Source organism: Acomys minous (genome assembly GCF_964271855.1).
Source record: "Acomys minous genome assembly, chromosome: 10".
In the NCBI taxonomy this organism is placed as follows: Eukaryota; Metazoa; Chordata; class Mammalia; order Rodentia; family Muridae; genus Acomys; species Acomys minous.
The window spans coordinates 63,222,190-63,246,614 of NC_140491.1; the positions used below are offsets into that span (position 1 = coordinate 63,222,190).

Here is a 24,425-nt window from a genome sequence, read left to right on the forward strand (position 1 = left end):
GAAGATCTGCCTGCTTCTGCCTCCCCAAGTGCTGGTATTAAAGGCATGTGCCACCACGACCAGCGTTGCAGACCACTTGATACTCTCAGCTGACTTGATCCTTTTCTGCTAACGGGCCAATGCTCATCTGCTCAACCACCTGTTAGGACTCAATTTCCATAGTTCACTATATTAAGTTGGCTGCGTGAAGAATTCCAGCCACACATTGAGGGTCATGAGCAATTGTTCCCTGAAGGAGTCAGTGAAGGGGTTCACCTCTGTGAGCTCAGGGGATTCATCACCAATGAGGGGACTTGACTTTCTGCTGCTCTCGTCTGGGAGCCTGCTGAGAGGCCATTTTCAGAGGCAGGCCTGCCCTGGTACAACTGAGGCCCACGTGTGTTCGTTTGTTGTGCCCTGAGGTGGGATGGAGAACTGGGGTCCATGGCTGCCTGTCAGGAACCCACCCTGTGCCGCTACTGAACTTCACTCCCCTGGATCCACAGCTGCCTTTCTCCTCAGCTTTGGGCGGCCGCGTGCTCTCAGTGGGGCCAGATCTCATCCTCTTTGGATAAGTGGGTGCAGGTGGCACCATAAGCCCGTCTGCCAGCCTCTGTTCTGAGTTCAGTCAGTGACGCCTGCCATGGCTGCCTTGTCTTCTGGCCTTAGCCCAGTTCCCTTCCCAACAGGAGTACTGCCTTCCACTCCCCACTCCACGGAGGAACTGCAGGCTTGGCCACCTGCCCTGAGACCCAGAAGGTCATCTCTGGAGGAAGGTTTCAGGTCCTGAGGGGCTGTCCACACTCCATGGCTCTGGAGACAGCTGCTGGTCCCACAATGGCATCTTTGTGCCTCTCTGGGCCAACGGAGGACAGGCTAAGTTGCCATAAACAATATTACTGAGCACTCTCCGACAAGCCCTGGGCGGTGCTGAGGAGCTGGCGTGGCCCAGGTCCTGACCTCACTATAGAAGGTGCTGAGCAGGAAGCCTGCCAGGCTGGGTGTGACAGGGTGGGGCCAGGGCCCTTTAGGAGCTGAGATTAGGAAGCAGCATGGCATTTCCATACCATGGGGGAGGCCTCTCTACCTGCTAGGCTGTCCCTCACTACCATGCAGGGGTCTTTCCTCTAAACACATCACCACATAGTCACAAGTGTCTCAACCCTTGAACAGGAGAACCATATGCTCACGTGATTAGCAGAGCCAGGGACACGGTCAGTCCACTGCTGACTCGTGCTGTGACCTCACAGTCCCCTGAAGCTATGGTGGACACTTCCTGACATGCTGACAGCCTCACAGACCCCCAGTCTAGTGTTTGCATCTCGCTTTTTTTTTCCCTCCCTAACACACGGCCTTGATGAGCAGAGGCAAAGTAAATTAATACCTTGCCATGTCTGGATCTGAAGTACTCACTGGTCCGTGTGTTGAAGACCTAGTCCCAGCTAGTGACTGCTTTGGGTGTGGTCCGCAGACTGAAGGCTTAAGGCTGGTAGAAGCGAGTCACAGAGAGCTTGTCCTTCAGCTGAATCTCGCCCTGGCTTGCTTGCTTGCTTTCTTTCTTTCTTTCTTTCTTTCTTTTCCGGTTTTCTTTTTTGGTTTTTAGAAACAGGGTTTCTTTGTGTAGCCTTGGCTGACCTGGACTCACTTTGTAGACCAGGCTGGCCTTGAACTCACAGAGATCCCCTTGCCTCTGCCTCTCGAGTGCTGGGATTAAAGGCGTGTGCCACCACCACCCTGCTTTGCATGGTTTCTCTCATTTGTAGAATGTGTGACATAAAAGTACAACGGTGCAAAAAAAAAAAAAAAAGAGCAGGGTGGTGGTGGCACACACCTGTAATCCCAGCACTTGGGAGGCAGAGGCACGTGGATCGCTGTGAGTTTGAGGCCAGCCTGGTCTACAATGAGAGTCCAAGACAGCCAAGGCTACACAGAGAAACCCTGTCTCGAAAAACAAACAAACAAACAAAAAGTACAAGGGTGACCATGTGAAAGAAGGACAAGTGACAATAATAATAGGTGATAGAAAGACAAACCCACAATTTTCTCTCATGGAGAATATATTTTTACCTCACTTGAGCATATTTGTGCAGATCTGCTTCGGAGCTCTGTCGTTTGTCCCTCCCACTGACCTCTAAGCACGTAGGGCATTCAGAGCATCCAGTCACACTGGCCACAGTGGAACCAACTCGCTTTCTATCAAGATGGCGGCCACTAGAGGTTCTGAGTGAATTTGGGAGATTCCCCAGCCAGCCCACTTGCACCTGCAAAGGCAGACTGGCTTCCTGCTTCCTGGGAAGCAAGTGTGCCTCCTCTGTTTGCTATCCCCTGCCCTGACCAACTGGGCTGCGACCATACCTTTTCCCACCAGGTCTGAATGCAGCCTGTGGAGTGCATTCCACCCCCAAACCACCTCCTGCAACCTTAAGCTATTCTTTAGAGTTGCCTTTAGGTCTGTATTGTTAATTGTCCTTTACGTAAACCATCCTGGCTCTGTCTATTGTGCGGTTCTGTCTCCTGATTGAACTCTGATTCCTGCAATTATAAATTATTTCAAAGGTCATAAATGTTATGGGGAAAATCAAAGGGAACAAGTTGTACAGACAGAGTTGACACGGGGCAGGGGCGGGGTGTCTATTCCTTAAATTGAATCATCTGAGCCAACCTCACCAAAGTGACATTTGAACACAGAATTGCCTACAGTGGGGTAAATGGTTCAGGAACAGTGTGGAAGAGAGGACCCAGGGTACAGACCTCGGGGAGAGAGCCGGGCTTGTTCCAGAAACAGACTAGCGGTCAGGGCGTCTCCAGCAGGTGATGCTTGAGAAAACTGGCCAAAGAGCCACTGAGAGGGCAGGGCCAGAAAGGGTAGCTGTGAGCCACTGTAAGGAGAAACAGGGAGATCTGGAAGGCTTTGCCACAGGCAACACGTGATACATTTTTAAAAGTCCTTCCAGATATTACATTGAGAATGAATTGGAGGCAGTAAGTGTAATAGCAGGAAAAAACAGCTGTAAAGACTGCAGGGACTGGCCCAGGCATGGTGGAGCACACCTTTAATCCCAGCACTCCGGAGGCAGAGGCAGGTGGATCACTGTGAGTTCAAGACCAGCCTGGTCTACAAAGCAAATCTAGGACAGCCAGGGCTTTTATACAAAGAAACCCTGTCTTGGGGAAAAAAATAAAGAAATAAAAGACTGCAGTGACCAAGGCAGGAAGGATGGTATGTGCTGTCTGCCTGGTCAAAAGGGAGGGACAAAGAATGGATGTATACGCCCTCCACAAATAAAGAGAAAATGGGAAAGAATCTGCAAAATCACGTTTGTTTGTTTGTTTGTTTTGAGACAGGGTTTCTCTGTGTAGCCTTGGCTGTCCTGGACACACTTTGTAGACCAGGCTGGCCTCGAACTCACAGAGATCCACCTACCTCTGCCTCCCGAGTGCTGGGATTAAAGGTGTGCACCACCACACCTGGGCCGCAAAATCGCTGTTATATATTGGACAGCAAACACTGAAGGCTTTGAGTCCTCAGGGAGACTTAGAACATGTGATCAGCCCTTGTCAGCACGTGTTAAGCCTGCAGGGAGTGTGAACACGAGAGAAAATGTACCCAACGGGCCAGGTGTCTGGCTGAGTGGAGGAGGTGGCAGAGGGGACGTGGGTACAGAAGCAATGATGGCAATGTGTGAGGCTCCTGCAGAGAACCCTCACATGCGTGGAGACCCCTGGAAACATAAGAAATGATCCCGAGCGCTCTAAGGAGAACACCTAGCAACAGGGCAACGAGGTCAAGACAATTCAAGGGGGAAAGAACTGAGATCCGCCCACAGAAGAATAAACTCAGACCTCAGCACAGTCAGGGTGATGTGGATGTCAGGAAGAGGAAGGTGCAGGACAGTGAGGAGTTAGGGGAGAGGTGGAGTTCAGAGCGGCCACCTGCACCATCATGGGCAGGACCACTGCTGACTCCAGCCCTGAGGAAGAAGGAGCCATGACAGGCATCAGGATGCGTCTTTAAAGCTGTAGCAACTGACCTTCCAAACATCAGCCACACTCAGCACACTGCGGAAGTTCTTGCCCCAACAACTGTGTGGGGTGCTTCCCATGAGAGCCAGTCTCGTATCTGTGACACACTGGCTTCAGCTGCCTTGGCCCTTCTACAGGGAAAGTGACTCTCCATGTTATGTTATCTGTACCTGTGGAGAGCCAACCTCAGCTCCGTGCCACGCTGGCTTCAGGTGGCTTTGGCTCCCCCATGGGGAAGTGGCAGACAATGCACTCCATTTTCTGCCTCTATGGAGAGGCATTCACTCTGTCTTCAGCTGGCTTGGTCTTCTTGTGAGGAAGAGAAGCCTGGAGCTGGTTTACAGCCTCCAGTTTGCGTTGCCAGGACATCCCTGTGGCACGCCCATCGGAGAGGTGAAGCTAGAAGCTGTGGCGCCCAGGGACTGCTTTCCCGCCCTGAGCAGAGTGTGTCAGAACCCATGCCTTCCTGTGGTTCACTGAAGCCCTCCCCGAGCCCTGTCAAAACCAAACAGGGGCTGGAGAGATGGCTCAGCGGTTAAGAGCACTGGCTGCTCTTCCAGAGGTCCTGAGTTCAATTCCCAGCAACTGTATGGTGGCTCACAGCCATCTACACTGGGATCTGATGCTTCCTTCTGGTGTGCAGGTGTGCATGCAGATAGAGCACTCATATACATAATATAAATAAAATCTTTTTTAAAACCTAAACAAACTGGGCATGGTGGCACACGCCTTTAATCCCAGCACTTGGGAGGCAGAGGGAGGCTGATCGCTGTGAATTTGAGGCCAGCCTGGTCTACAAAGCGAGTCCAAGACAGCCAGGGCTAACACAGAGAGACCTTGTTTTGAAAAACTAAAACAAAACAAAACAAACACACACACACAAACACAAACAAACAAAAAACAGCATGTATGTTCATCTGCTCTTTAGTTGCAACACACGGATCCCGCCGTGGGATGTTGGGAAAGGTGGTGCTGTGGACCTTCACACTCAGGCCTCATGCGTTCACCCACTCTTCAGTTGACCAGCATCAGCATGGATCCCACCATGCTGTGGACCTGCCTGCTTTCACGAGGACTGACGTCCTCAGTATCCCTGCGCCTAGTTACAGAGCTGCGTGGTTACAGGATCCCTCTCCATCCTGACATCTGGAAAGCTGGAAGGTTGTTTGGCACAGCGGCTGCACCATCTCACGGTCTCATATGTAAAGTCTCAGGGTCCCCATTTTTCCAGGGTCTTGGTAGCACGGTGGATGCCCGCTATGTTGACTGATGTGAACTTGACCATCACCTGTAAATGTTTACAAAGGCAAACCAAAATTAATCTCGCCATGGTGACCCAGCGGATTTACGCATCGATTCAATCTTTGACATTTAAGTATGAGTGGCTGCCAGTGACCGTGGCCCCTGATAACGTGTATACAGGCTTTCCACGGAAGCCGCTCATTGTGAGTGGGGACAGCACAGCAAGCTACAGTGCTGGACAGAGGCTGGTGGGCATTTGTTGAATAGATGGATGGGTAAGAAGATGAAAAGATGAGTGAATGTAGGGATGGAGCAGTGAAGGAAGCCAGAAACAGCTCTAAACAACATGGACCTGTTTTTAAGGAGGGAGTCACTGGTTTTTGGTTTTTTTTTTCAGCTCTGGCCCTGAGCAGTGTCACACAGCCTGTATGTACACTCCAGAAGCCACACACACACACATACACACACACACACACACACACACACACACACACACACACACACACACACCTCCAAGAGGCCCACCCTGCTCTGGAATGCTAGTGATAAAGGTCCCTTTAGGTGCGGCAGACACACCGAATGTCCTTAAAGACTCTTCTTGCTCCACTGAGCAAAGTTGACAGTGATGCCTCCACTGGTCATTTTCAGAACATCACCCAAGGCTTCTACATCAAAACCCTCACCACACTTGGGAGACAGAGGCAGACAGATCTTTGTGAGCTCGAGGCCAGCCAGCCTGGTCTACGGAGCGAGTCCAGGACAGCCAGGGCTACACAGAGAAATCCTGTATTGAAAAACCAAACCAAGCCGGGCATGGTGGCGCACGCCTTTAATCCCAGCACTTGGGAGGCAGAGGCAGGCGGATCGCTGTGAGTTCGAGGCCAGCCTGGTCTACAAAAGTGAGTCCAGGATGGCCAAGGCTACACAGAGAAACCCTGTCTCGAAAAACCAAAAAAAAAAAAAAAGAAAAACCAAACCAAACCAAACCAAAATAGAATCAAACCTCTCAGCTGGGTGTGATTGTCTTCCCGGGCGTGGATTCCCAGGAGGCAAATGAACAAGATCTACCAGCTCCTGAAGTGAGGAAGTGTCGCCAACGCCTTGTTGTCTGCTCCGCTGGCCCCAGGTCATCCAGCAGTCCTCTTCACATGACCCTGGCATGTGGACCCTGCTGACATCACTAAGAGTTTGGAGAAGCCCAAAGGGCCTTCCCTAGAAGCCTCCAAGGGAGCAGGATCTGGGGGCCCCAGCTGCTGCCTCAGCATCTGCGTGTAGAGAGGAGGGTACGCATCTCTTTTGTTTCCTACAGCGCAGATGATGCTCAGGAGCCCTGTGGCGGAGGTTCCCCCAGCAGACAGGACTTGCAGCAGGCTGGACAGTCACTTTGGTTTGTGCTCCTCGTGCCGAGATCTGTGGCCCGCATCACACTTCCTGCTACCATTGCTCCCCTGGAAGGCTCATTAGCCTGCCTCTGGCTCTGTGCAATGGTCAGGTTTCCCCCTTAGCAAAGATGAGGGATATTTCCAGGCAGATAGCATCAAAGTAACTGGACCATCAGAGACTTGGGCCTCCTTGGTGCCTGGGCCCATATAAGGACCTTCTGGGACCAGAGGAAGACTGACCAAACTCGTGGCTTTGGGCCATTTTCGACACTAGACACCGAGATGCTCACCTTTATCCAGTACCCGACCCTAGACCTCCATATCAACAGACTGCTGACTGTCATTTGAAAACAGAACCTTCCAGACATCCCCACCTGCCACTGCAAGCTAGCGTGGCTGGCTCTGCTCTGATGGGGTCATCAGGAGTGTATGTGCACATGTGTGTGCATTTGTAAGCATACATATAATAGTATGGGTGAATATACATGCATGTGAATGAATGGGCGTGTTACATACATATGCATCTATTATGCATGTGTGGATATTGTGTACGTACATGTGCCTGTGTAGGTGTTGAAGTGCCACACATGCATATGGCTGGAGTGTGTAGCAGGTATGTGATCCACTGTGAGTGTGCCCTATGCACAAGATCGGGTATGTGCATTCTGTATGCTGGAGCATGTGTTAGCATGTGGCTCTGCATTCTGTGCCTATACATCATATGTGCTGCTGGAGCTGTTCGTCAGGGTGCAATGCACAGGTGGACGTGGGTGTGCACTGCCGTGCATGTGTGTGTGCCAGTGGCTGTCTGTGGCCTGCTCCTGCGCTGTGGGTTTAACTATGAGAAGCAGTGCAGTAAACCCCAGGCCTGAGAGAAGCAGCCAGGGCTTTCAGGAAACCGAGACTAGCCTGCCTCGTTCCTCACTCAGAATGCAGGCCCGCCAGGAGGCAGGGGTGGGGTTTAGGGGACACATTGATCTAGGAAACAGGAAGAGGTCCCCGGACGCTCTGGACCTGTGGGCAGAGCCCGGAATAAAGCCTGTCTCCTTTGTGGGCTTCACAGGTCATTAGGTGCCTCCTCCATCAGAACACAGCGCGCCGGTTCTGTGAGCCAGGCCCCTCTGTCATCATTCCTGCCTTCCCTCCACCGTCTGACAGGAAGAGCTTTAATCATCTCACACACTGGCCGAGTGGGAAGAAGCTGTCCAGGAGTGTCCTCCTCTCAGAGCCTGAGTGCCCAGGCAAAGCTGAGGGCTTGTGGGTTCACCTATGGCTCAGCCATGTGTACTCAGCAGCTAGGCTACCATAACCAAGGGGCCCAGACAGAGGCCTAAACAGCATTTACGTCTCTCCCACATGATAGAATTCTGAAGAAAAGCTCCTCCCAGATGGCAGGATGAGTCTCACTGTGGCAAGGCACTGATTCCCGTCATAAGAACTCACCTTCTAGGGCCGGGCGGTGGTGGCGCATGCCGTTAATCCCAGCACTCGGGAGGCACAGGCTGGTGGATCGCTGTGAGTTCGAGGCCAGCCTGGTCTACAAAGTGAGTCCAGGACAGCCAGGGCTACACAGAGAAACTCTGTCTCAAAAAACAAAACAAACAAACAAACAAACAAAACACTTTTTAAACCTTATCCAAACACAAATCCCCCAAAAGGTCCCTCTCCCCATAGTATGCCACTGCAGGCCAGAGCTTCACAGGAGGGGACACCTGTGGGCACGTCATGTACATCAAGCATAGGCTCACCTGTGTGTGTTCCTGGACTGCAATAGTCCCCGCTGCCTGTCACTACAAGCTCAACAAGTGGAGTTAGGAATGAATTCTTTTTTGTTTTGTTTTTTCTAGACAGGGTTTCCCTGTGTATCCTTGGCTGTCCTAGACTCACTTTGTAAACCAGGCTGGCCTCGAACTCACAGCGATCCGCCTGCCTCTGCCTCCCAAGTGCTGGAATTAAAGGCGTGCGCCACCACGCCCAGTTTAGGAATGAATTCTTTACATTGTACTTTACTCAGAGAGCTGACAATCAGGGGAGGCTGCCTTGTCTGAGCATGCGCGCGCGCGCGCACACACACACACACACACACACACACACACACACACACACACCACGGGTATATTTTACAGAGAACTGGAACAAAGTCAACAACCATTCTGAAATCTTGTCCCTCTGACCAGGTGGGCAGCTTCGTCTCAGATTTACGTTGGTGTCCCCTTCCCCTTCCATCCCTGTGCCTGCTCACTGGTCCTCATAGTAACTGGGAGCACGTGGTCTGGTGGGACGGTTATACATGCTCTTCTGTGGACCCACCTGTGGCCTGACTGTGAGTAGCCTCTCTCCAACTATTCACACCGAAGGCAGAGAGAAGCCCAGCTTTGCCATGCTGCCTCTGTGAAATGAGGCAGAGAAATAGCATCAAAAATTCTCCAGAGCTAGCTGGCCGTGGTGATGGCACACACCTCTAATCCCAGCACTCAGGAGGCAGAGGTAGGTGGATTGCTGTGAGTTCGAGGCCAGCCTGGTCTACAAAGCGAGTTCAAGACAGCCAAGGCTACACAGAGAAACCCTGTCTTGAAAAACCAACCAACCAAACAACCAAACAAACAACCCAAAAAACAAAACCAAAAATAGCTCCAGAGCCCACAGTGGCTGTGACTCTTCCCTCAGGGCCCTGGGGTAGATCTAACCTTACCAGGGTCATATGAGGTCTAGGTCAGAATGTCACAAACAGCATTAGGATCTGCAAGGCTGGCTCTGTGTGACTTGAGACCAGCTCTGTTCCCACCCAGCTTGCTGCTTCAAGGGCAGAGGGATGGATTCTGTGATTCTCCCCTGTGGGGCACGTGTGGGCATCCTGACCTCCTGATTAACCCATGCTCTGCCCTCTGGGACCTTCTACGTATCCCTCTTCCCAATGTCTTCTCCCTCCTTCTTCCTCCCTCTCCTTCTCCTTCTCCCTCCACGCTTTCTCCTCCTCATCCACCTCAGGTACAGCGCTGCAGGAGAGAGAGCATCCATCCTGAGTGCTTCCAACGGAAGGAGACAGGAAGTCGGAGACCCCTAGAACAGGATGGTCTTATCTACCCTGACGAAACAACAGTCTCGAGGTTGTTAAGGCTAGATAGCTGTCCTTCACTCTGCAGTGACTACCGTCTAGCAAACATTAAGGACCAGGGCTGGAGAGATGGCTCAGAGGCCAAGAGCACTGCTTGCTCTTCCAAAGGTCCCGAGTTCAATTCCCAGCAACCATATGCTAGCTCACAACCATCTATACTGGGATCTGGTGCCCTCTTCTGACATGAAGGTGTACATGCAGGCAAGACATTGTATACTTAATAAATAAATCTTTAAAAAAAAAAAAAAGGACCAAAGATATCAGAGGAAGAGACAGGAAGCCCAGGCTCAGCTCCCCATGACATACCTGGACCTTAAGGCTTAGAAGGGTGCTCAGGTCTCTACCACACTAAATTCTGGGTCCTTCCCAGGAGGGTGTAGGTCCATGCCTGATGCCGGCTGCCATCTTCGCTCCACATTTATCTTTTAAATCATTACCAGAATCTATGCCTGTAGAGCCATGCCTGACATCAACTGCTTTCCTCTGAGTCTGGGCCCCTGGGCTTCTGTTTTCATTCATAAGCCAAAAAATCATGTGGAATTGCCCTGGGCCCAAAAAAGCTGGTGAACAGACCACATACAGGGATGACCTGAAGAGCACAGAGGGCAAATGCCACACAAGGGAAACCTAGTAAACACTACAAACAGCACAAAGAGAGTCCTGTGCCAATCGATGTGATCAGTCACATCAAAAAGGACACAAATCACCCACTAGTGATTCCCTTGCCAAAAATGTTTAGGTAAACCCAATCACTAGCAAAGGAGCCAGCAGAACAGGCCTTGGGACCATTGGAGACAGATGGACTCGCACCCTGATCACCAGAACACCAAAGTGTGGCAGAGAAACCTCCTTATGCCAGGGGTGACAGGATGGTCAGTGCGAACCATCATGTTAAGCAACGGAGTCTACAACAGCTCATTGGAAAATTTGAAAAGACCGACCTGGCTCCATGGGATTTAACCATGTATAAAGGCTACTCACAAAATCCGACCAACTAACAGCCAGCTGTTAGGGCATGGGGGGTGGGCACTGGCCATATGCTCATCAGGATGGGGGTGCCAGAACATTACTGCTAAATTAAAGAGGCCAGACTCAGCCACACATCCCAGAGGGCCTGACACTTGTAAGGAGAGAGGCAGCAAGCCTAGAGACACATCTGAGGACCTCCTGGATGGTGGAACTGGTACTTGCTGCAATTTTTCTCATTCTATGTGCCAGTATTAAAAGGCCAGAGAGATGGCTCAGTAAATAAAGGTGCTTTCTGCTAAGCCTAATGACCTGAGTCCAATCCCTAGGGCCCACACAGTGAAAGGAGAGAGTCTGGGTTTGAAGTCGAGCAACAGACAGACACACGGGCTTTCTCTGGTCCTGGAACCTGCTGTTGGTAAGGAGACTGCAGAGGAAGATGCCCATGCCTGGGACTGGAGGAGACCCATGTAGGGGAGAAAGCAAGTGATGCCGGCCATGGTGGTTACATGGAAAGTAGAAAGTTAACCCAGCAAGCAGGTGAGCTGGCCCCAGCAGCCTCCAGATGAGGGGCTCCTGCTGTCCCTGCTCCTTGTGGCTGTACATGGCTGAGTGCTCAAAGGAGATTCCTAAAGACAGAAGATAGAACTGCCATAGGACCACTCCTGGGAGCGCTCCTGAAGGCCTCTAAGCCAGCACACCACAGCCACACATGCGCATCTCTGTTTATTGATGCACTGTTTGCAGCAGCCAAGATGCAGGCCCATTCTAGATGTCCTTGGAGAGATGAACAGACAGAGAAAACACAACACATGTACACAAAGGTGGTACATACACACAAGAGAATTTTATTCAGCCATAAACAAGAGTAAGTTAATGGTATTTCCAGTAAGAATAGATGGAACTAGAGATCATTATATTAAACTGAATAAACTAAATCAGGAAGAGAAATTCAGCATCTTGACGCCCATAAGCAGAGTCTAGATTTTGTTTGTTTGTTTGTTTGTTTGTTTTTCGAGACAGGGTTTCTCGGTGTAGCCTTGACTGTCCTGGACTCACTTTGTAGACCAGGCTGGCCTCGAACTCACAGTGATCCTCCTGTCTCTGCCTCCCGAGTGCTGGGATTAAAGGCGTGCACCACCACACCCGGCTCAGAGTCTAGATTTTTAAAAAATAATAATTTCTATTATCTGTTGTAGGTCGGTGTGCGCCAGAAGATGGCGTCACCATCCTCCAAAGCTGAGGTTACAGGTGGTTCCGAGCCACCTGACATGGGAGCTGAACTTGGATCCTCTGTGAGAGCAGCAGTTGTTCTTAATAAGTCAACCATCTCCCCAGCCCCAACGTCTAGATTTAAATGTGTGTGTGTGTGTGTGTGTGTGTGTGTGTGTGTGTGTGTGTGTGAGACAGAGAGAGAGAGAGATGGAAGTAGAAAGGAGACCATGAAAACGTAAGCTCTCCAAGATGGAATACACACAACATGAGAGCAGAAGTGGGGACCAGCAGAGGGGATGAAGGGGATGAGCACCAACAGAGTGGAACCAGATGTACAAAGCGCACATCTTTAATCCCAGCACTAGGGAGGCAAAGGCAGGCGGATCTCTATGCATTAGAGACCGGGCTTGTCTATATAGTGAGTTTTCTTTTGTTTTGGTTTTGGTTTTTTGAAACAGCATCTCTCTATGCAGTCTTGAAAAATCACTATGTAGACCAAGCTGGCTTCAAACTCAAAGAGATCTGTAGTGAGAATTTTTATTTCTTTAAAAACCCAGTTAGGTAGCTGGGCATGGTGGCTTAGGTAGCTGGGCATGGTGGCCCATGCCTTTAATCCCAGCACTAGGGGAGGCAGAAGCTGTGGATCTCTGTGAGTTTGAGGCCAGCCTGGTCTACAAATCGAGTCCAGGACAGCCAAGGCTACACACAGAAACCCTGTCTCGAAAAAACAAACAAACAAACAAAAGAAGAAAATGGGAGCGTGGTGAGCCTGTGGTCAGTGTTTAGCCTCACCAGGGTGAAGTGACCAGACCCCAGACCCCACTACCAGGGCAGGTGGACTGAAGAGAAAGCCATGAGTGCAGCCCAGGGCAAGTTTGCTGCGATTGGAAGATACAACCACAGCTCAGGCCCCATGCAGTCAGCCAGTCACCAGCCTCCAGTCACTAAGCATCTCTGAACAAGTCGCTGAATGTCGCAGCCACCACCTGGAACAGCATTCCCAGGGGAAGACTCTCAAGTCAAAGGGAAAAGCAGAGAGTGGCTGGCTCTCACGGCAGGATCGTGTGGGCGCAGGAATCTGTGGGCAAGAACAAAGGTGCTGAGGGGCCTGGCTGCCACCTCCGTCCCAAGTTCACGTGATGGTTTTTACCCTTGTGACCCTGGATTCTAAAGAGGGTAGAGGTGTGTGGCCTCCATTCTGAGTGTCAGCCTATGTGCTCTAGGAGTCATCACTGTCTGCATGGGGCTCTGAACCCCCAATGCTGACAGGAAGCCTACAGGTACAGGGAGAATGAGGACATTTGGGCACCTTCACAGTTGACTTTGCAGACACATGGCTACACACACACACACACACACACACACACACACACATACCTGCGCAAACACACATATGTGCACACACACCTCCTGCATGGACCAGCTGTCTAACAGGACAGAAAGAGGGCAGGAGAAGAAAAGTCTGTGGCCATGAGGTACCATCTTTCGGAAGGATTGTGGCCTGCTTGGTGAGCTGCAGGGTATGGCATGTGTCCAGGAATTTTCGCAGACTCAGGAAGCTAGAGATGTTCTGTCTGTCTGCAGTTGGGGACAAAAAGCACAGCATCCGGGATGCCCATATGACATTTGGAGGACTTCATCCTGACCTCCCGTGCCCCCTTTCACTGTCATCCTGTCCCTGTCCCTCATTTCCAAAGAGGGTGGAAACCTGGGAGCCTCCTCTGCCCCCTACAAACCTCTCCAGCTGTCCCCTGGGCATCACCTGGCCTGCCCCATCCTAAGCACCCCTCTCCTCTGCTCTTTCCACAGCCCCCCCCCGTAGCCCAGCCTTGTGACCCTCCTCCCACCACAGCCCTCCCACCCACCCTCCCCAGTACTCACCCCATCACTGGATCCAGCCACGTGGTCCTGACCCTCCATTTCCCAGAGCTCGGAACTCATGCCACACACCCCATCCTCCTCACAAGCAGTACCCCAACACTCACACATAAGGCGATCTTACGCTGCAGCGCCTGCATCTAGACCCCTGCTGGTGAGGGTCTTCAGTCTACACTCTTGCTGCTCCCTCCGGCTCCACACCCAGCAGACCACCCTTTACCAAGCATCCTCCCCCCCAGCTGGTCAGCCTTACCCGCCAGCACCCTCCTCACCTCTGTGGCCTCTGATCCCCGAGCCCCCCACCAACCATGGCTCTGACACCCAACAGGGACTCTGCGCACAATACTCACGGAGAAGCAGCAGGCTTTTGTAGTTGTTGCCAGCACGCCCCAGGCGGAGGTATACCAGGCCATACCTGTAGTCAGTGGACAGCACGTGGAAGCTCTTTACCCCCTTCACTGCAAGAGAAGCACCGGTGGTCACTAGTGCCTGGACATCCATGCCCACCCACAGTACGGAACCAAGTACCCCGCACGGCCTTTTCTCACTGACTTCACCTCAGAAGCCAAGTCATTCAAAGGAAGCCAGCCAGCTGTGGGACCACAGCCAGCCTGCTCACCCACTCCGGGTGTCTAGCCTGCCAGCCACACGCTCAGTTTCCCATGGCCCCGCATCCCACTCACTGGTGTTCCTAAACACAGGCTTCTTCTTGTCTTTCTTCAGAATCACCTCCCTGGACTGGCATCCCTGAGGCCTAGGAGGAGAGGTGCTGTGAGCTACAACCAAAGGGCCCTTCCCAATTTCTCCAGGTCTACATCCTCTCCCCCTAGAGCCTCGGGATGGGGATGGGGAGGCCAGGTTGGGTGAGCATCTTCTAATCTAGGCAAAAGCCTGCCCAGAGCTGAGAGATCCACTCCTAACACCCGCTCCCTGCTACCATGTTTTTATCCCGAAATCCTTTGGGTTTTAGGGGGAAGAAGACATAGTGAAACCATCGGACAGGGCGGTTTCCTCTCAGGACTGCACTCTGCTTCCTGTGGGCTGCTCCTTCCTCCCAGAAAGCAAGCTGACCCTGGCCAGCCTACAAAAGGTGTACCAGGGCCACGGCCGCATCACACGTGCCTTACCGGCTGAAGGCGATGACTACCCTGAGCTGGCCTGGTTTGTGCACCTTCACCACCGATGCCCCCAGCTTCCTCTTGTCTCTAGCCGGCAGGAATCCCTGGGTGTCTGTGGCGATGGCAAGAATGTACCAGAAGCCTGAAAACTGCAGGGACATCGGGGGAGGACAGTGTCGGAGCTGCCACACCGTGCTGCCTGGCCGAGCTCCCAGACAGTCAGTGGTCCTTTCCTAAGCCCCACACCACATCTTTATCTGCAGGGTGACACCCGCCCCCCCCCCCCGGCCACCGAGGGTGAAGTCTACGCTGCGTCCATCCTACCCACCTCAGAGGCTCTCTATGACAGGAATGCTCAGCCCTTCTGGTTGCCCCTGAGCTGCCACCAGCTCTTCCCTGTTGCATATGCCTTGCTCCTAGTAACTCTGTGCTAGTGCATGCTACTCGCGTTGTCCACCTAAGCCACTGCGGCCACAGCCACCCCAGCTGGAATCTTCCGCTTTGGGATGCTCTGGTGCTAGGCCCCTCCCCTGCTCCTCTTACAAGAACACGGGTCCTTTATAGCGGTATCTTTGAGGGGTCCCGAGGCTGGGGCAGTGGTGGGAGAGGACACGTGACCTGGATGGCTGGGCTCAACAGATGCTGTGTTCTGCCTTCCTGTTGGGGACACTATCCCAGCTGTCCCCAGAGCTATTGTTCTGGTCCTAACGGGCTTATGCACTCTATAACCTAGCAGCTGCTGAAGGTACCAAGGGGCATGTGACTCACCTTGCCCCAGTTGAGGCTGTGGGCCTCCTTAGGGAAAAACTCCTGTGTCCAGGACACCACAGCCAGGGTAGTGGCCAGGGCCATCCCCAGCTTCATCCTTAGCTTGGGCTGCTAGCTCAGTTGAAAACTGTATCTTGCTGTGTCTACCCTGTTGGAGCCACAGGCTGCTGGCGTGGGTGGGGTAAGCGGTGGGCAGGTGTGGCTTCAGGCTTTGCCCCTCCTTCTGGGGGCTACAGCCTGGCCATTGGTGGTTGTAAGCAGACATTGCCTGCCTGGGAGGCCTCTGAAGATGGACATCTCAGTGTTTTCAGAAGCCATGTGGAGTCTGGTTCTCACTGCCAAAGGTCTAGAGCTACACACATCTACATACCACGGCAGCTGGGACTGTGTCACCCAGCACTGGGTGCCTTGGGACTCTCATATAAGCCAAGCCTAGGGGAGAGGCAGAAGCCTAGAGTGTCTGAGACAGGGCAAGAGGGAGGGAAACAGTGGCCTCTAAGCATAAACTTTGGCGCTCCTTACCCAAGGCTACATATGGGGGGGGGGGAGGGTTGCTGATGACCAGGTCAGGAAAGGGAGAGTTAGAGAGAGAAAGAGAGAGACAGAGACAGAGAGAGAGAGAGAAAAACTCTTATGTGCCCAAGCTTTGCCCCCATCCCTTCCACCCTTTGAGAGTTCCAAACCATCACCATCACCCCATGCCCACGCCCAGCCAGCAGCTGGAGCCCTGGCTGCAGCTCTCTGCTCGGAAGCTCACGGATAGTGATCTCCCCTGCTAGACAATCGGAGGCTTCTCTGTCCTCCTGCTAGGCAGCCTGTGGATGCGAATCCCCCTGCTGGGTGACCTGTGGATGCTAGCTGTGCTCTCCTAGTGTGCAACACTCAGTGTGCCCTCCTGCGAGGTAGTGCCCAGAGGGTTTTGGACCAAGCACATGGATTCTGGAATTCCCTGGCTGCTAATTGTGGAGGAATGTCTTGAGTGGATGTAACAACTGCCCATAAAGTGCTGTTTAGCCAATCAGCCGGGCAGGACAGGAAGTGAAAGGCGGGACTTCCTGGAGAGGGGGCAGAGCCGAGATTGACAGTTGAGAGGGAGAAAGAAGACAGTTGATAGTTGATGAGGAAGGAGGAAGAAGCATCCAAGGATCAGATTGGCAAGTGCTTGGAATATATATATATATGTTATGAGGTTTAGAGTAGTTAATCAGGTGCCACAGAGCCTAGAGAAGGACATTAATAACTATACAATCTTGTTTTGATTTCAATTAAATAATGATTGTCTTTCTTTGGTAATGGTCGTATTATACTTCCTCTTTGAAAGAGGTCAAAATAAAACAGACCTGAATGAAAAGGAGACTGCTAACTTAAGTCAGTCTATACATGCATGAATTCAAACTACAGAACCAGCCTCAATTGTTCTGTGCATCCTGCACACCTCATGCATTTATAGTTTTAGAACTGTATAATGCTTGTGAGAAATGATATTTTTTCAGAACAAAATTACCAGATGCTAGATCAGACCTGACAGGATGCATCCTCCAGCATGCTGATACACTGCATGCTGTGTTCCTCATGTTCCATCCACAAGTGCTTCCGTTGCTGTCGTCATCAGAACAGAACAGCTCCCAGGACAGCTTCGGAGAAAGCTCCTGATTCTAATTGGTCTAGCATTTCAGAGCATCCCACACAGGACTTTTATTAAGCCTGAATTTCTCAACATTTAGAGACTGGACTGCAAATGCTATGTCTAGCTTCTTTAACCATTTTCCCAGTTTTACTTGGGCCCCCTACAAAGGTATTATTCATCCCAAATCAGCCTGAAGAAGCCTTAAAAAGAGAATGAAGTCCCTATTTCCCTTAAAAGGAGGATGGGTAAGGTTTTGGGCTATGGATGTTTATTTTTATTGGGAATTGGTTATGTTATTATTGGTCTTATTCAGAGAGAGAATGAGATTGGATTCATGGATTTTTCTCTGAGAATATAGAAATATATAGGGATGATAGGACTAAAGGTAGATTATTGAATCTACTCTTCAACTTAAGGCCTTGTTTGTTACTCACAATGCTATTTTTAACATTGGTATAGAATGGTATATATTAATGTAAAATAAGTTTATTTTTAATTCATTGTACTATTCAATTTTTATCATAAGAATATACATCCTAGGCTCAATAGATAGATAAGGTAAAATATTTAGATAAGGTCTTAGAAAACCTCAGAGACCTACAGAATATGGCATTTAAAGAAATTTTTATTGTTTGAGGATTCTTTGAAAATGAGATAGATTGGCTCCTGGCAACACCCAGCCTGCCTCAAAGAAGGTAATGAGCATCGAGGAACCTCCTTATGGAGATGGCTTCAGATGTGGCAAACCAGCCACAGTTTTCTGCCACAGGAGAATTCTGCCTGAAATGGGCACGCTTGGATGCAGGTAGAGTTGACAGCCAAACTCTGCCAAGACAGGGTAGGCCAGTCCTCAATAGTCCCTGCTTCACAAATATGTCTGTCAGATATACTGGACCAGAAGGCTGCTTCAACATGTTAGAAAGTTTTGGGTGACTGTTCAGACAGCAAGGTGTCTATGTCATTTTTTTTTTTCATTTTGGAAACTGCTAATCTGCACTTCCTATTTGCTCACCTAATTAATTTTATTCCTTCTCAAGTCTCTGATGGGGTTGAAGACAGCGAAATATTATGAGCATAACATGAATATAACAATTGTTTTGTGGTTCTCATGTGTGTGTGTTGTATATTGGTGTAATCAATGTATAGGTGAAAAGATTTTTTTATTATTAGACTAAAAAAGGGAATTGTGGAGGAATGTCTTGAGTGGATGTAAGAACTGCCAATAAAGCGCTGTTCAGCCAATCAGCTGGGCAGAAAGACAAGAAGTGAGGGGTGGGGCTTCCTGGAGAGGGGGCGGAGCCAAGATTTACAGTTGAGAGGGAGAAAGAAGACAATTGACAGTTGATGAGAAAGGAGGAAGAAGCATCCGAGGATCAGATTGGCAAGTGCTTGGGATATATGTATGTTATGAGGCTTAGAGTAGTTAATTTTAGTTTATGAGTAGATTATAATCAGTTTAGAATCTGCCTGGCCATACTGCTTGCAGCTTTAAAGTACGGTTCAGTCTTTCTGTGCCAGTTATCGCCTTCCTAGGCTGAACAGATACAATTTTTTAAAGAATTTATTTATTTTTATTGTATGTGCATTGATGTTTTGCATGCATGTACGTCTGTGTGACATCTTGCAGTTACAGGCAGTTGTGAGCTGCCACATGGGTGCTGGGAATTGAACCCAGGTCCTTTGGAAGAACAGTCCGTGCTCTTAACCACTGAGCCATCTCTCCAGCCCTCTCCAGTCCTGACTTTTTCAACATGACTCTTGCCTAGCCAGGCTCCTTAGCCTTTGCCATTCCAGGGCCTATATCGTGCCCCCGCCCCCAGCAAAAAGCCACCAGCCCTGTCTTCAGGCTCAAGAATCTGCCAAGGGATACGAGTGGAGCGTAGCAAATTCTTTTGTCCTCCATCTGGCTCTGTGGTTCCATGGTCTCATCTCTGGTGACTCCTCTTCCACAGCATAGGGACCATCCCACCCTCAGAGAAGACACATTGTTTCAGGTTTACTTGTGAAATCACTTTATTTTCAACCCAAGCAAGAGCCTGGGGAAGGGGGTGGGGTGGGAGTGGGCAGCTAGCCAACACTACTAGTACCAGTAGCCACTGAACAAACACAGTGCCTGCTCGCCTCCACCAGGATGCCAGGATGCTGTGGTGCTGTCTCCAGGGTGTGGCACTCACTGAAAACCAGGGCAAGCATTGGGGTTGGGCTCATCATAGCCATCGTCCCCACCTTCTGTCACCTTCCACTAGCAGAGCCATGGGGTACACAGGCTTTGGAGATGGTCCACCCAGAGCCCCAGGCTCCTCCTTTCCCCAGGGAGCCAAGAGTATGCAAGAAAAAGTGGCCTACCTGGAGGATCTTGTGTGCACATGTGACTGTAAAAAGAGCCAAGCCAGTTGTGAGAACAGGGCTGTAGCAGCTCACAGGACCCTACCCACAAGCCTCTTTTGAGGAGGCTGTCCATAGAAGCCTGCCTATGGCCGGCTTACATGATGCCCTTAAGCACCACAAACCCGTAAAAGCATGAGATGCACCACCACTACCCTAGTCACTCGCTATGTGTGTCAGAACTGTCCGGGCTCCCCTGTGGTCTGCAGTTACACTCACAGTCCTTCCGCAGCTGGGCCTGCTGCTTGGACAAGAAGCCCAGACCCTGGCTCCATTTGGTGAACAGCTGCGTGGCTTCTCGGCTGGCCATCTCCGTCCGACCTGGGCATGAAGAAACAGCCTCTGAGAGGCCATCAGAGGGTGCTAGGCCCTACTAGAGACTGCGGACAGAGTACCTAGGTCTGGGAAGCACCAGGCACCCCGAGTGACCTTGCCTGACCCCACTTACTGTACAGCTCCACTGTGTTGAAGGCCTCGTCGCCAAATTCCAGCTGTGTGAAGATGACAGCGTAGTCCTTGAAGTTGGTGCCCAGTACCCGATAATCCAGTACACCCAGAGCTGCAAAGCAAATGAAAGATCCAGGCATAGCCAGGGGGACAGGCCATCATGTCATGGTCATTACGATGGAGGCCGATTCAGGAGACCCTACCCAACCTTGGCAGATGTCTCAAGCTCTGTCCCCAGGTCCCTGGCCCCTACATTGTGCCAGCAAGCAGTTCTTGGTTGCTGGTAGACAAATGGACAGGTGAGTGTTTGTCCCAGCTCAGCCTGGGGTGACTAAAGAGCAAATGGGTCACCCTCCCTCCAGTCCTATCCTATGCAGGTAGAAGCCACCAACCAGGCATCCACGAAGGAGCCCAGGTATGGAGGCTAGGACCCCCCACAGGGATGGGGATATGAGGTCTAAGACCTCTGTTCAGGGGCCTCCCTCCCACTGAAGATTGGCCCCCCAAAGATCCTGACTTCCGGATCCTTTAACTGCCCACAGAGCTGTGCCGAGAGCTCCGGAGCAGAGTGGCCTCCCTCCTTCCCGCCAGGCCTGGCCCTGCCACCTGCAGCCTGGGAACACACAGGGGCCTGGCCTTCCTCGCCATCTGATGAGTGTCATACTCACAAGGGTTCTCAAACACCCAGCGGGAATCTTGTTTCAGCAGCTCTATGGTGCTCTGGTGACACCCATGGGGCCTAGGGAGCAATGGGAAAGCTTTGAAGGGAGCTCGCCTCTTTCATGCTGCTGGGTTACCCAGAAAGCCCACCCTGGAGGTCATTCCCTTCATTTCCCCCGGGGGGGGACCCACACTTCTGGATGCTGAGGGCTTAAGGCATATTAGCCTGTGGTTCAAATGAAAAGACACTATCCAGAGCCCCGTCCCCCACCCCCTGCCGCTCCCCAAGGCATCTGTTCCTTTAATCTATTTGTTTGCCCAGGTATTGTTGTGGGTTTAAGGTGGGCCTCCTTATCTGGTGGACCAGCTTACGTTGTTTTAGTGGGTTGGTTTTTTGTTTGTTTGTTTGTTTGTTTTTTGGTTTTTCGAGATAGGGTTTCTCTGTGTAGCCTTGGCTGTCCTGGACTCACTTTGTAGACCAGGCTGGCCCCAAACTCACAGCAATCCGCCTGCCTCTGCCTCCCAAGTGCTGGCATTAAAGGCGTGCGCCACCACTCCCAGCTCAGGGTAAGCCATGATAACCAAGGCTCACCACCTACATATTTCTAACACAGAAGATGGAAGCCACCTATGTGTCCATGTGCAACACTGACTAAGAGAAGGAAGGTACCACACGCTGTAAGGGAGCACAGAGTAGTTCAAGGTTAACTGTGAGATTGCCACGGCACCCAGGATCCCACTCCTGGGTGTGTCCCAAAAGAACTGAAAGCCCAGGCTGGGTTTGTACACTACTCCTAACAGCTACTTCCCTCCATCAGGTTAAAGGAGGAGGACTCGGCCACTCACCAGTGGATAACGGACAGAATGGGCAGGCCTGGAGGATGCGGGCTAAGGAAAGCAACCAATCACAACAGGATGGGCTGTACAGCACCATTTCCTGGGGTCTCCAGTCCTTGGATGGGGAGATGGAAAGCACAGAGGGGGTACCACCGGCTGCGGAGGGGATGGGGATGTCCCCATAGGCCATGTGTTGTAAGCTTGATGCCTCTGCCAAGTCTGGAGGGCAAAGGTTGAGCCTGGTGGGAGGAAATGTGGTCCTTCACAGAGATATTGAGATGACTCTCTTCTTCCTCTTCCTCTTCCTGCTCTTTTCCGTCTCCTCCTCTTCTCTCTGTCTCTTCCGTGCATTCTCCACCATGACGTACCATGGTCTGAAGGCAACCGGCTCAGTGGGTAACCAAGGACTGAGACCGTGAGCTCACGGGCCTAGGCAAACCTCCCCCATCCTTACTAATTGTGTATTTCAGGTATTTTGCTGTAGTGATACAAAGCTGCCATCACCTGGTGACAACGCATCCATTTAGGAAGATGGACAGTGTGATTACTATGACACAGGGTGACAAAGTGTCAATCACAAAGCAAAGCCCTGGCTGGCCGAAACAAGGGGAAAGGGCTTCAGCTGTCTGTCTTCAGAAACTCCGGTTTTCAGTCACCCAAAACATCTCAAAGACCAAAAAAAAAAAAGTACTAAAAACTACAGGGTACCCCTGACTCTCCTGAGACCCACCCCGCCCCGCATAGGCCAGGTGCCTATGAGTGCTTTGTTCTGCTGGCTTCCCAGGGACTCACCCATCCGTTCACGGTTGAGCAACTTGGCCAGGTCTTTGTGGTGTAGTGTTCATAAAAGCTACATCTGAGACCTCTCTGTTCCTGCTCCTCCGTGTCCTGCCAGACCCGTGGGTGAAAGAGGCCTGCCATCTCCTTCAGTCACATCAGGGGGACAGGAAGGCTTTCTCTGGGCCCCAGTCAGCCTCAGCGGCTCAGGTCCTGATGGAGCCTCCAGCCTGCCTGACCAACTGAGCCACACTTAAGAGATGTTAATGCTAGCCGGGCAGCAGTGGTACACACCTCTAATGCCAGAACTCAGGGAGGCAGAGGAAGACAGATCTCTGAGTTTGAGGTCAGCCTGGTCTACAGAGCAAGTTCCAGGACAGCTGAGAGATGGGGGAGGGGAGGCAGGCAGACATTCATTCCACTGCCCCATCACTCTCACCAGGCGCCTCAGGGCCCAGACAAGGCCAGCTTCACCCCACAGGCCTCTTTCCTGAAGAGACTGATTCTGTGGCCAAGCAGGTGGTTCAGAGGACCAAAATGCATGAACCAACTTCCACATGCTCCAAAAGACACAGAGAAAAAAAGGGCTTCATGCTGACCAGGACTGGCCAAGACGCCAAGAAAAAACAAGAGGCCAGCAAGAGAGATTCAAGCCGCTGGCAGAAAGCGAATGAGTCAGAGTCCAGTAGGGAAAAGAAGAAAGTACAACAGGGCTGGGCGGTGGTTTCCCACGCCTTTAATCCCAGCACTTGGGAGGCAGAGGCAAGTGGATCTCCGTGAGTTCGAGGCCAGCCTGGACTACAGAGCAAGTTCCAGGACAGCCAGGGCTGTTACAAAGAGAAACCCTGTCTCGAAAAACCAAAAAAACAAAAAACAAAAGAACTGGCAACAGATGCAGGGAGCATCCCACTGTGGGGAGCTCAGAGAAAAGAGAAAATGGGGGAGCCCAAGGGTGTAGGGAGCCTGCTCCGGAGACCACACCCCAGGGGACTGGGAAGTAGGGCAGTCCGCTGAGTCCAGTCCTCTACCTGAGCCAGGTAGACGCCCTGCAGCCCCTCTGGTGAAGGCACTCACACGGTCAGTCCTGCGACACAGGGACTGCCTACTCACCCATGCCTAGAGGACTGAACTCTCAGTTTGTTATCCGTAGTGAGAGTCACCACGACACCTTCCACGTTCTTCATGTCCTTCTCCATCATGAAGTCCTTTGCCCGGGAGGCCACAGCCAGGATGTACCAGGGCCCAAGGAGCTAGGGGGAGTGTCAACTGAAACACTTGGCTCTTCTCCCTCAACCCCCCCTTCTGTCAAACAACCCCAACGCCTCTCACGCTGCCTAAAACCCTCCCTCCAAATTGACTCTTGGGGACCCAAAAGCTATGTAGCCTCGAAGGTGGGGAGCTGCAGCCCAGGAAGGCTGTTACCTGTTTAGGGTCCAGCCTTCCCAGCCACACTGCCTGTGCCCAGGGTACAGAGACCAAGACAAGAAGAGCCACAGTTAGAAGCATTGGCCTCATTCTCCCAGAGGTCCAGGTGCACCACACGATAGGCCAGAGTGTACCGTCTCCAGCCAGGAAAGAGTTTATATGGCTCTGTGTGCCTCGGTGTGGGTGGCCACCAACTGCCAGGATGCCAGATTACTCAGGGTGGGGGAGGGCACTGTTAAACTGCGGTGGCCTTGGTGCCCAGCTCCATGGCAGAGACGAGAGAGGCCCAGGAGCCTGTACTAGCCAACAGTACAGGGCCAACTCCTCTCTTCGGTTCACACTTCCTTCCCACAGAAGGTTCAGGAGTAAGCCTCCTGAAGGCGATCGACTTGCCGTCTCTCCAGCTGAGTCTGCTTTTCAGGAGCAGGCCAAACAGGCCCGAGCTAAGGTCAAGTCCAAGTGTGGGCTGGGCAAGTACAGACAGTCTGTCTAGAAACTGAGATTACAAACATCTTTTGTCTCAATCATTAAACTATAAAAAGCTGCTGCAAAGACTTCTTTTTTGTTTTGTTTCTTTTCTT

General features: G+C 51.6%; 2 protein-coding genes across 2 annotated transcripts; both read right to left on the bottom strand.

Annotated features, from left to right (window-relative positions):
* Positions 1–12,669: 12,669 nt before the first annotated feature.
* On the bottom strand, positions 12,670–15,770 carry LCN10 (lipocalin 10; the record flags this gene model as incomplete). Its single annotated transcript, XM_084798962.1, has 6 exons — positions 12,670–13,000; positions 13,402–13,500; positions 14,151–14,258; positions 14,484–14,554; positions 14,928–15,067; positions 15,687–15,770. 6 exons carry the CDS (start codon positions 15,768–15,770, stop codon positions 12,972–12,974), a joined length of 531 nt encoding a protein of 176 aa, XP_084655088.1. The 3' UTR covers positions 12,670–12,971.
* Positions 15,771–19,399: 3,629 nt separating this feature from the next.
* On the bottom strand, positions 19,400–24,383 carry LCN6 (lipocalin 6). The gene is made up of 7 exons (XM_084798940.1): positions 23,842–24,383; positions 23,530–23,669; positions 20,814–20,884; positions 20,147–20,257; positions 19,918–20,019; positions 19,660–19,685; positions 19,400–19,486 (listed from the first exon to the last, which is right to left on the bottom strand). The coding sequence occupies exons 1-7, from the start codon at positions 23,932–23,934 to the stop codon at positions 19,484–19,486; spliced, it is 546 nt and encodes a 181-aa protein (XP_084655066.1). The 5' UTR covers positions 23,935–24,383; the 3' UTR covers positions 19,400–19,483.
* Between the last annotated feature and the right edge of the window lie 42 nt (positions 24,384–24,425).